The sequence below is a fragment of the Crocodylus porosus genome, unplaced genomic scaffold, assembly GCF_001723895.1.
Source record: "Crocodylus porosus isolate Cpor-Errol unplaced genomic scaffold, CroPor_comp1, whole genome shotgun sequence".
Classification (NCBI taxonomy): domain Eukaryota; kingdom Metazoa; phylum Chordata; order Crocodylia; family Crocodylidae; genus Crocodylus; species Crocodylus porosus.
The window spans coordinates 19,755,012-19,766,880 of NW_017728917.1; the positions used below are offsets into that span (position 1 = coordinate 19,755,012).

Consider the following 11,869-nt stretch of genomic DNA (forward strand, 5'->3'; position numbering starts at 1 on the left):
CGCCAGGCCAATCAGTACCAGGAAAGCAGTTTGGGATGTAACACGACACAGCATAAAGACACAGCTTTGTTTCCTCCAGTGGCTCATCTGATCCAGTAACCACAGCCAGTGAAAGGAAAGTGGAAATCACTATAACAGCTCATTGTGGAACAAACTGCCCTGAAAAGATTTTACCCTTAGCCAGCTGCTGAGTGGCTAGGGTAATATCCTGCAGATATTATTTGATTTTATGACTGTCATTATGCATTGCATTGAGGTGTTGATCAAAGCTGGGAGAGTTCTTGATAAATCCTGGTGCCTAACTCCTTCACTTCAGGTGACTCGGGCACCTGCAGAGTTTAGGGTTAGGGGATAGTTGAGGAGGGTTTTCAGCATTGCACTTTTGGATTTAGCCATGTAATTCAGCCAATATCCCATGTAAGCCACCTATGTCCTTTTTTGGCTCTGTCCCTAGAATAGAGAGGCATGTTTTTTCACATAATGTTTGCTGGCCTCTTCCCAGAACATCGTGTCCAGATATGGGCTGTAAAAGTCTCTCTAATCTATCTCTAATTATTTTTTTCTGTTACTAAAATTAGACATAGAAATCTTAGGATCATTGCAGTAGGTTGTTCCTCCTCTAGCCTGGCCCAGGAGTCAGTTTTCCCCTGTTCCTACCTCAAATGAAACACAATAATAAAATATCAACAAAATCCCCCCCTGACTCTCCTATCCAGGCCATCATGGGCTTCACTATAATGCTGCACTGTTGCCTTTCTTCTCAGCTTCCCTTGTCTCCAGCATCACCTTTCTGGGAGCTTTTATCTTCCTCCAGGGCCAGCCAATCATCCCCATCAGCTGGCCCAGTGCTCCTAGGCAGGCAGGCTAGTACCCTCTAACACTCTGCAGCTGGGCTTCTACCCCTGAGCCATGCACCTTGTTATGATCCCCCCTCCCAAGAGTGGAGCCCAGGATACATTCTTCCATTTTTAACTCCTTCCCTCCCCCTGTCCCCATCTTGGAAGAAGAAGTCTGCATTTACATTTGCAATCCTAGGGTGGTGGCACATTGAAAAATCAAAAGGGTGCATGGACAGGTCATCAACCTCAGGTTGGTCTCCTGCATAGCGTTAAGCTATGTTAAGGAGGCATGATCAGCCACCAATGGAAAGTGGGCCTCCAAGAGGTCTCAAATGCCCACTTAATTGCTAGACACTGCTCTATTACAGCATATTTTTGCTCTTGGGGTAGGAGCTTCCCATTGGTGTTCTTCATCTTCATATTCTGGGACAAGTCTTGCTCTTAGGCATCCACCTGTAATATGCACTCCTTTGTTAAGTCTGGGCTGTGTGGGATCTGCGCACTGTATGGTTGCCATTTTACTGTCCCAAATGCTGTCTCACACTTGGGTGACCACTGGATCCTTTGAGGTACTCCCTTCCATAGCAGGTCAGTTAGTGGGGCTGTAATGGCAGCGAACTGTGGGATGAACCACCAACAGTAGCTCACTTACCCTAAAAATGATTTCACCTGCCATTTGGTTGCTGGTACTGGAGATTCCACCATGGCCTTTACTTTGTCCATGAAGGGCCTGATCTTGCCATTGCCCAGTACATATCCTAAATATCTAGTCTTCATGCATGCCAGGTGAGATTTAGCAGGGTTGACTGTGAGGCCAGTCACTTGCATTGACTGCAGCACCTGTCTCACCCACTGGAGGTATTCCACCCATGTGTTGTACATTGTCCAGATAGACGGATTCATATGTCCAGTGTGGGCAGAGTATTTTGTCCACTGGAAGTTGGAAAGTCACAGGGCCCCCATGGAGACCAAAAGGTGGAGTCTGGAAGTGGTAGAGTTCACAAGGTGTTGCAGAGGATGTGATTTCTCAGAACGCTGGGTCCAGAGGTATTTGCCAATACTCTTTGGTTAAATCCAGACTGGTTATATACTTTGTGTTGCTTATTCCTTCCACCATTTTATCTATTCTGAGCATAGAATATGCATCACACTTTGAAATGGCATTGACTTTATGGAAATCAAAACAAAATCAGATGGTTTGATCCAGCTTTGGCACCAAAACAGTTGGACTACTCCACTCCCTGGCAGATTCTTTTATCAGCCCTAGGTCCAGCATCTTCTTAATTTCTTGTTCTAATGTTTCCCTCAGCTGTGCTGGAACTCTTGAGTATCCTTTCTGATTTGCACAGTCCAGCTTGAAGATAATTTGGTGTTCAATCAGTGTAGTTCTATCTCGAATCACTAAACACCTCTTTAAAGTCCTCCAATAGGCTTTTTACTTCAGCCCATTGAGTTGGGGTCAAACCCCCCCCTAGCACAAGGCCAACCATTGGATCTGAAAGGGATCTAGAATCCCCAGGGCAAGTCCCAGCAAACATGTAGAGACCATATTGGCTTCTCAGGCCCTCCAAGGCTTCAACAGGTTGACGTGAACCCTACCATTTCCCTTTGAGGCAAACTTCATAATTTACCTTGTTTACCATCAGAGGACCTCAAAAGGGCTTTGCCACTTAGCCAGCAACTTACTCTCTGAGGAGGGGAGAAGTAGTAACACTCTATCCCCTGGTTGATAAACCCAGTTCTGAGCATTTTTATTGTGTTGCTGTTCCTGTACCTGCTGTGCAGCCCTGAGATTCTTTTGCAAGGGCACCCATCAGGTCTGATCTTTCCCATAGCTTCAGGGCATACTGAACTATAGTCTGTGTTGTTTTCCCCTGATCCTGCCAGGATTCTTGTAAGAGATCTAACATGTCCCAGAGCTGCCTCCCATACAATAATTCAAAGGGCAAAAAGCTCATGGAAGTCTGTGCATCCTCCTGAATGGAGAACAGTAAGTATGGTAATAACTAGTCCCAATTCTGAGGCTCTTCCAAGACAAATTTTCTCAACATCCCCTTCAGTGTCCAGTTAAATCTTTTGACTAATCTCTCTGTTCAAGGATGGTACACTGAAGTCTTTACAGAATGGGCCTTCAATAAACCCCAAACTTTTTGCAATAATCGGGACATAAAGACTGTGCCCCGGTCAGTCAAAAGATGCCAGAGAGTGCCCACCTAGGAGAATCTGTGTAATAGCTCGGAGGCCACAGGTTATGCTGAAGCTAAGTGGATCACCATAGCCTCAGGGTAGTGGGTGGCATAGTCAGCAAGGCCCAGGATGAACTTGGACCCTCTTGAGCTGGGCTCCAGTAGTCCCACCAAGTCCACTCCAACCTGCTCAAAGGATATGCTTACCAATGGGATGGGCACCAGTCAGGCCTTATGGGTGGGGTGGGGGAACAACCAGCTGGCCTTTAGGGCTTGATGCACAATGGTCCTTGATTTCTTGGTATATCCTTGATTTATTGATATACCCCAGGCCATAAAAACCTTACCAGCACTCTTATCCTGGATCTTTTCTATCCCCTAAAGGCCTCCCCATAGTACATTGTGGACTAGTTTCAGAATCTGGCTGTGGTACTCCTTTGGCTCTAATAGTTTGGACTACCAGTTTCCTGTGGCCTTGTCTTTGGTCACTCCCATCAAGAGGTCCCCTATAACTCAAAATGGAAGTCCTAAGCTAGTAAGCTTGCATGTACTATGACCCCATTGGCCTGACCCAATCAGTCATAAAGGGGAGCATATACAGGGTCTTCCCTTTGATCACAAGTGAAATCCAGACTTCTCCCCAGCCTGATCTAGTCCAACCTCCCAAGGAGCTCCTGGGGTATCCTGACCCTCTGAATCTTCTGGAGGACAGTCCAGATTATATTGAACCCCAACTTCCTATTCTCAAGTGTTTCTTCTGGCTCGAGAAGGCCTCCCATCTGATCTGCTGCTGCTCTTGGTGTGATCTGGGTTGATATCCAAAGAGTTCAGGGTCAGAGAAGGGAAATACTTCCCCCAGCTGTAGCTCAATGGAATTGGGGTCAGCCTGGCTTCTATCAATTCTTCAAGCCAATCTCAACAATTTAGCCATCAAGCCCCAGTTTTATCCCACCACCACTGGATAAGCTAGATGGCTGGCCACCAGCTGTCATGTTAACTTCCTGTCCCACAATGGTCCCACATGTTATGGGGTATGGTCAGGTATCTCCATGAATACATGACATAAACACACTAATTGACTGGGATGTCTGCTGTATTCATATGCTGCTTATGGACAAAGGTCTGGCTAGAGCCCAAGTCTATGAACCCTACAACATGGACTTCCCCCATCTTAAGTGGGACCACATGTCCCTTCTGATCTGGGCTCTCCCACCACGACTCCAAGACACAGGCATGGGCATATCCACAGTCCATCTGAGGGCAGCCCCAATATCAACAACCATTCTTCCTGCATTGGAAACAAGTTATCAGAGCATCCCTGCCTCCTCCTGGACTGCAAAGATATCACAGGTGGCCACCTTCTCTGGAGAGGCCACTCAAGGACCCCTCTCCCTGGCTGGGGTCTCAGAGTGGAAGGAGGTAACACTCCTACAAGAGGCCTCTTTAAAGACCCTGCCCATTTCCTCCACAGACCAAGCTTCCTTGGTCCTGGGACCTGCTGGCTTTCCAAGGGATCCAAGCAGTCTAACTCTGCCCCTATGAAGTCCACTACTTTCTGGGTGCCTTCCTCCAAGCTGATCACCGGGTGCCAATACACCCATTTCCAGGATCCTACTGGAGGATGGCGCAGAACTCCTCTAGGGTCACCAGTTCCACTATTTCCGCAGTGGACTGTATGTCAGGGTTTAGCCAGTGGGTGCACAAGTCCTTGAATTTCTGAGCCATGGCTCGAAGCCATGCACTCTGGTTGCAAGTCTCCAGTTGAAATTTATAGTGATAGACCTCCCCTGAGAGACCCAGCTGGTCTAGTATGGCAGTTTTAAGGATTTTATAATCCCAGGCTGAATCTGCTCCTAGGATCTGGTAAGGGTCCTGTGCTTCCTAGTTAACAGAGGGGCCACATCCTGGGGCCACTGATAGGCCTCTGCCACCCATTCAAAAGTTGCAAGGAAGGCCTTTGGATCATCCACAGGTCCTTGGTGAGTACTCTACCTTCTATCCTCTGGGAACCATAAGTGACTCACCAACTTGGGTGGGAGTCCGTCTTGACTCCAAATGCTGCTTTAGGGACTCCTGCCATTGCTGCTGCTGCTGCTCCCTCTGGAACTGTTGCTGCTGGAGTTAGAGGTGCTGAAACAGCTGCTGTTGTTGCTGTTCTAGCCTCTCCAGCCATTTTAGCAGGGCTCCTGTCTCCATTACTGGAGTTAAACTTAGAATGCCCAACATTTTCCACCATGTGTAGCAGGGCATTAATCCTCTAGCCTGGCCCAGGAGTCAGCTTTCCCCCTTTCCTACGTCAAGCTAAACAGAGTAACAAAACATCAACAAAATCTCCTGCCTCTCCTATCCAGGGCAAGGGCTTCACTATAGTGCCTTTCTTCTCAGGTTCCCTCGTCCTCAGCATCATCTCTCTGGGAGCTTTTAACTTCCTCCACGGCCAGTCAATCATCCCCGTCAGCTGGCCCAGTGCTGCTCGGCAGGTAGGCTATTATCCTCTAACCCCCTGCAGCTAGGCTTCTGCCCCTGAGCCATACACCTTGTTACAATCATCCTTTGCCCTTTTATTTTTATTCTTATGATTCACTTACCAACTGCTGATAAAGTTGTATAATTTAATAATTAACCACTCTTGCTTCCCACCTTGTAACCTTTGACAGGGCCTGTGATTTCCTCCCCTCACTTAGGGGTTTCAGTCATAAGACAAAGGAACATTCATTAGGGGCCAAAGAGAAAGAAATCAGACATTTTCAGTATAGGGCCATCTGAGAACCAGACATATGTAGAGGGAAGGGATAAAAAGCAAGAAGGAGAAGAGTAGGACAGAGGGAAATCAAGTTAGATCTAGGAAGAGGGAGTAGAAAGAGAGAAAGAGGCATGAGAAAGAAAACGAAACAAGGAAACGATGGGATGAACAGGTGGATGGAAGGAAGGAGAAAGGGATACCAATAGGGAGAGTCACAGAAGGAAGCACAGTTCTGAGGCATTTGTCAGAGAAGTACCTTTTTCTTCATTGCTTTTTCCCTCTTTTCCTTTTCCTTCTCTATTTTCTTCTGATGCTTCTTCAGTTTCCTGAGGGCTTTCTTTTTCTTCTCAATGAGGCGATCAACATCGAAGCCGCACTGCAAAGGCACAACTTCATGGGACCTGGAAGCTACTGAAGCTCAAGGGACTGCTGAGAGGCCCTGAACAGAACTGAGCTCACTCACTCTCCATCCTTCCTTTGGCCTCTAGTGAGGGGAAGACTTTGAACACCAATTCACTTCAGAAACAGAGAGCAGGAGTTTCTGACCAATTAATGTGCTAGCCTGGGAGGCAGGAGATGTGGGTTCAACTCCAAGCATTGCCACAGCCTCTATGTGTGACTCTGGGTCTGTACCTCAGCTCTCCTCCATCTCAGAGGGTGGTGTGAGTGTGAGGAGAATCTTTCTGGTGACTGAGATGCTCAGACACAGTAGTGTAACTAGTACCACTGAAGTGGCATTAGCTGCTAGTGGTGGGTGAGGTGGGGCATGAGCACTGGGTGCTGGCTAAGCAGGCGTGCTGGAACACAAGCAGTGGAGGCTCAAGGCTTTGGAAGAAATAGTTTCCAGCAGCATGGACCAGACAGAAATAGCTAAGAACCAAAATGCAGGGAGACTCAAGGCTCTGGAGTGCGGAAGTCGGTGTGTGTATGGGAGGAAGCCTGCAGCCACGGAGGTTAATTCTGCCAGCACTGTGCTTGGACACAATGGTAACAGCACATACCTAGGTCTGCTGCCTTGGAAGTGAGAGGGAGAGAGCCTGTACACTGCACCATTTAAGCAGATCTGGGCAAGAACTGCAGATCTGGGCTGCTCCTTCACCTAACACAGAGCAAGCCACCCCCAGATGACCTGGCCAGTGCATCAGAGACCACTCAGCAGGTGATCTTGCCCTGAAATGGGCCAGATGAGCTCAACCCCTCTCCTGCCTCACCTTCTTCTTCAGGGCATCTGTATAAAGCTCAGCATTCGCAAAATAGACTGTGGCAGAAGAGCGGAAAATCTTCACACCAGGGATTTCCACAGCCTGGGAACAGAGAGAAAGAGGTCGCTATGAAAGGGATTCTGCCTCAAAGGGGAGAGGGCTGTTCTGGGATCATCAGGGAGAGGAAGAGCTACAACTGTGACAGAGAGGAGCTCCCCTCCTCTTCCTTGCTTCCCCACAAGCCTTCTTTGGCCTTTGCCTCCTTCACACCCTGCTTGTCCCCTACAGTAATCCACCCATCAGTAGGGTGGCCATCATAGAGGACAGTCTGGTTGTCCTCTGTTCTCTATTGGTACAAAACTGGACGCCTTTATGTCCTTTATTTTTCTCTTGAAGAGAAGGACATAAAGGCTTTGGGCTTCGTATCAATAGAGGACAGAGTAGCAGAAAACCAAAGTGTCCTCTGCGGTGGCCACCCTTACCCATCAGTATACCTTCTGCATTTGGGCTCAAGCAGGGAACTCACTTTTCAGGGACTGCCAATGTCTCAGCACCACTCTGTAAACAAGGGTATCTCCCTGACCTCAGCAGGAAGGGAAAGCTGCATCCAGTCACAATGGGCCAAACAACCACAAGCCATTACAAAAGAGCAGAAGGGACTGTTCCTTTGACCCATCTCAGCTGCATGGAAGGCCCATGTTCCTAGCTCTTCATGGCATGTTTGTCCCCTCACTATCTTGGTTTGCCTTGTTCGGTAGTGGAGTGTCCCTCACAGCCACTCCCTCAACCCTCCTACCATTGGCTTTTACCTTGTTATATTTAGCCACATCTCTGTAGATGTCTGTCTCAGAAACTTGACCGAGGATGGAGTAGTGGGCCCTGAGGAAAGACAGAGGAGAGAGATTAGCAAAGGCACCAGGTGTCTCTCTGGAGTGGTGGTGGGCCCTACATGCAGAACACCACCCCGTGAGATGGTCAACAGCCTCATGGTGAAGCCATGCAGCACAGATGACGTAATGAGAGGTGGGCCATCCTGATACAGTCCTGCCACAGGGCTGCGGATGGCCTTGGCCAGCTATGCTGAATGGTGTCTATGACCCTCATGCCCTGTTCCACAAGGGCTCAAATTATATCCTTTCCTCTGTATATACTTGTGGGGCAGAAAATGGCATGTGACATCGGTGGCACCAAGAAATCCATTCACTCAGAGCCTGCTATTTTTTGGAGCACTGCCCATGCTCACCTCAGAGCAAGACTCGCCTCACAAATCCCTGTCACTACAGAACTGAGGACTGACTTGTCTGTGCAGAGCAGTGGCTCTGTAACCATCTGGGATAGCCACCTTCCACTGGCAACAGAAGCCTGATTCCAGGCTGGTCTTGCCCTCAGGTACTGAGGAGCTGGAGCAAACTCCCCGCACAGATTCAGGAGTGCAGCCTTTCTTAGGCAGGTATTATCATGACAACATGATCCCAGCACCTCTGCTGCTTGGCCTGATAGAGGGATAAACCTGCCAGGGCTTTCTCGTGACAAGTTGCACAGCCCTCCAGACAGTTGCATGTTGTGTTTCTTTATCCCCTTGCCAAAGTGAGAACCATAGTGGTGCCAGCATGACACAGGTCAGTGCTTTGAGTCAGATCCAGGTGTCACTGCTGCCCGAAGAAAACGGTGTCAAGCCAGAACTAGGCTACTTCAGCAAAATGCCAGGCTCAGTCAGCCCGTTTCCACCCATGACCCCACCACAGGGCATGATAGCAACCCATAGCACTCAGCCAGTGCCCTACAGCAAGCTCACTCTGCCTTGCTTCATGACATATAACTCCTGGCTGGACCCCATAAGGCCAGGAACGATGCCTCAGAACGATGCCCTGGAGCAGAGTGAAACAGTACTGCTGTTGGCCCACTCTGCCAGTGCATGCCAGATGGCTAGTAACCCCCAGGGTCAGGTGTGGCCCATTAGCTCCCCCTGGGGAGGACTGAGGTGTAATTTTATGGACTAGAAGGAATTGGGGCCTAGGAGAAGGAAGTGTCTGCAGGTAGCCCTCAAGAAGGATGTTTAGGCTGAGGTTTACATGTACACTGGGTTTTCCTAATATATCCAAATCCCAGGACAAGGCTGCTTTGAGCTCAGTCTAGTGGGAGTTAGTTCTGCCCAGAGAAGGTCAGAGCAAACCCCCTTCCCCTCATTAACACCTAACTACAGCATCCTGAGAGCATGGAGGCCAGCCTGCCACCCTCCACTCGAGCTCTTATGGGACTCCCAGAATCTTCAGGCCACCTCATAAGCCTTAGGACGTGGGACAGCATCACAGCCAGGGGGTGGCAAACAAAGGATGGCCACAGGCTCGATGAGGAAGTCTTTGGGTCCCATGCTCCTGGATCACCTGCATTGTGGTGCAAGCACAGGGCTGTAACCAGCCCGTGGAGCCCCACAACTGACACTCATGGCAAATCTCCTGCCCTGTGGAGCTGTAGATACCAACCCTGACTACAGCCAAGCTGGCTCCTTCCCTTCTCCTGCCTGGCCCCAGTAGTCACCATGCTACTTACATCTGTGTCCGGAAGATGACTGTGAGCAGTGAGAAAGCCACCGAGACCCCCAGCCCTATGTCCAGGTTCAGCAGCAGCGTGGCCACAAAAGTCATAACCCAGATCAGCTGCAAGAGATCAGTACAATGTGAGTGCTGGAAAAGGAGCCAGCTGGTACCAGACTTGGACTATGCAGGCATGAAGTTCACTAGCTACTGCTCTCTGGCCATCAGAGCCAAAGCTGACACTACCTTGCAGTTCCCACACACATTTCCTTTGATACACAAAGATGCTACAGCACCCACCAGCAGCCTCAGTGCTCTGAGGATGAGTTCCCTGCTCAAAACCTGCCAGGGATGCTACGAGCAGAGATGGGCCTGAGCTGGGTCCACACCTGGGTTCCCTGATGGAGCTGTGAGGTTCCAAACCCAGTCTTCATCATGCATCAGTTCAGAGCCCAGGGCCAGGCTTCTGTGGCCCAAATCATGTTCTCAGTTGATCCAACACATGCTCTGATAGGGGATTACTGGCTGATACCTTGGGGCTGTGTTCAGCCCACAGCACAGACTGCAGGACTGCCCACATGAGCCCAGTGGGGCCTTGTGTACTCCTGAAGAGCTGTACAGAGCTGGCTGGACCTCCTGCCAATGCTGCTCATTAGGGCCTTTAGGCCTGGCCTTCAGCCTTACTGCATCAGCCCACCACAAAGGGACAGCAGGGCAAGAAGAATTGGGCTGGTGGCCTGAGGTGCATTCAGGCTTCTTCTGCATCTTACCAAGTCAACTTTATTGGACTTCCAGAGGGTAGAGAGGTCTTTGAACTGCTTGAACATGCCCTTCAGGTTCACAATGATGATGGCAGCTAAGATGGCCTGCAAGAGACATTCCAGAAGGGGTAAGGCTCAGAGCAGGCACAGTGGGGCTGAGAGCCCAGGCTTCGCAGACTGAGCATGCCTGGGTGTTCAGGGTCCCACGGGGCCCCCAGGCTGAGGGAAGGTGAGTTAGGCGAAGGAAGTGCAACCCAGAGGTTAATACACAGGAGTCATGGGTTCCCAGTTCTGTTCTGACCCTGCCTGAGTGACCAGGGGCAAATCACTGCTCCGGGCCTCTATAAAAGGAGAATACTCCATCTTGCAGAGCTGGCAGGCTCAGGACATTGGATGGAAGGTAAGTAGTAAAGATTCAGAGCCCTCCCAGTGCCACGACCACCACCAGCTGCCTGTTTGCCCTATCAGCCCTGGGCCATGTGCTGGTTTCCAAGCCAAGAGGGGCCCTCCTGAGGCCCAGGCAATGATCTGGTCAAAGGCTGGTGACCACAGGGATACTTTTGCAGGAGACAGAACCAATGACTGAGTGCAGAGCTGAAAGCACAGACCTGTCCCTACAGCAAGGCTCTCACAACATGTACAGATGGCAGCAAGGATATGGCAACACAACCACAGAAGTGATTGTGCCAGCCAGTGGCTGAGCCTCTTGAGTCTTCCCTGGTGGGGAAAGGCCTCTCCTCAACCTGCCTGTCAATGCCTAAGAGGATGTGGGCAGCACTTAGAGCAACAGCCAAAGCACTGGGTGTGTTGCCAGGGCTGCAGTTCAGAGCCCCATGGTGTCCAGAGAAAGCCTTCAGGCTCTGGGAAGGACTGTCTGGTCTATGGCATCTCCCAGTTGCACCCTGCACCTCACTACAGGTGAGTCTGCAGTGCCTCTTTAGGCTAAGCAGCCTGGAGCTGGTCTCCAATGGTCTTTACTGACTTTGTCTTCTTTGCTTAGGAAAATCTCCTATTGGCTGCAATGGAAACTGACCCCAGAGGCCAAGCAAATACACAAAGGAGCAAAGGGCTTGGCCACTGGGAGTGGCTTGGCCAAACCTAATGGGAAAGACTGGAGCTGTCATGAAAATACCCACCGGAGTCACAACCCCCAGCTGGATTATAACTGGTGGGATACTGGGACACAACTCCTGTCACCAGGCTGCTGAGGGGATGGAAGGGGAGGGTGACTCTAACCTCGTGCCACAGGCTCTGAGTTGAATGCTGGTAGGCAAGCATTTCCCTCTGTCCAGATGCCACATACCTGGAGAGGGTGGCACAGGGTGGTTTAGCCAATGTGCCTGTAATGCTTCAAATGCTGGGTAGTGCTGAGGTGGCAACCTAGAGTGGTGGCTCCGCTGCTCTGCTCCAGCATGGAACGACACTGGAGGATGCTGGAGGGGATGGATGGACTGTGGCAACTCTCTCATCCCTAAATGTGTATGTGTGGCAGGAAGCCACCTTTGTTTCTCCCCAAAATCTCTGTGCTGTGACAATGTGATGAGGATGGGCCCAGCAGAGGAGACACACCTTTACCCTATCTCTTTAGGTAACCTGAGCTGGCT

The 11,869-nt window shown here is 50.1% G+C and overlaps 1 protein-coding gene across 1 annotated transcript in view; it reads right to left on the reverse strand.

Moving 5' to 3' along the window:
• CELSR3 (cadherin EGF LAG seven-pass G-type receptor 3) overlaps positions 1-11,869 on the reverse strand; it is a gene marked incomplete at its 5' end in the record, with an annotated part of 97,668 nt that overhangs the window by 4,136 nt on the left and 81,663 nt on the right. Inside the window, 5 exons of the mRNA XM_019537011.1 lie at positions 6,025-6,144; positions 6,980-7,072; positions 7,780-7,849; positions 9,521-9,627; positions 10,275-10,370. Coding sequence (XP_019392556.1) covers positions 6,025-6,144; positions 6,980-7,072; positions 7,780-7,849; positions 9,521-9,627; positions 10,275-10,370 — 486 coding nt within the window. The remainder of the gene's footprint in view (positions 1-6,024; positions 6,145-6,979; positions 7,073-7,779; positions 7,850-9,520; positions 9,628-10,274; positions 10,371-11,869) is intronic.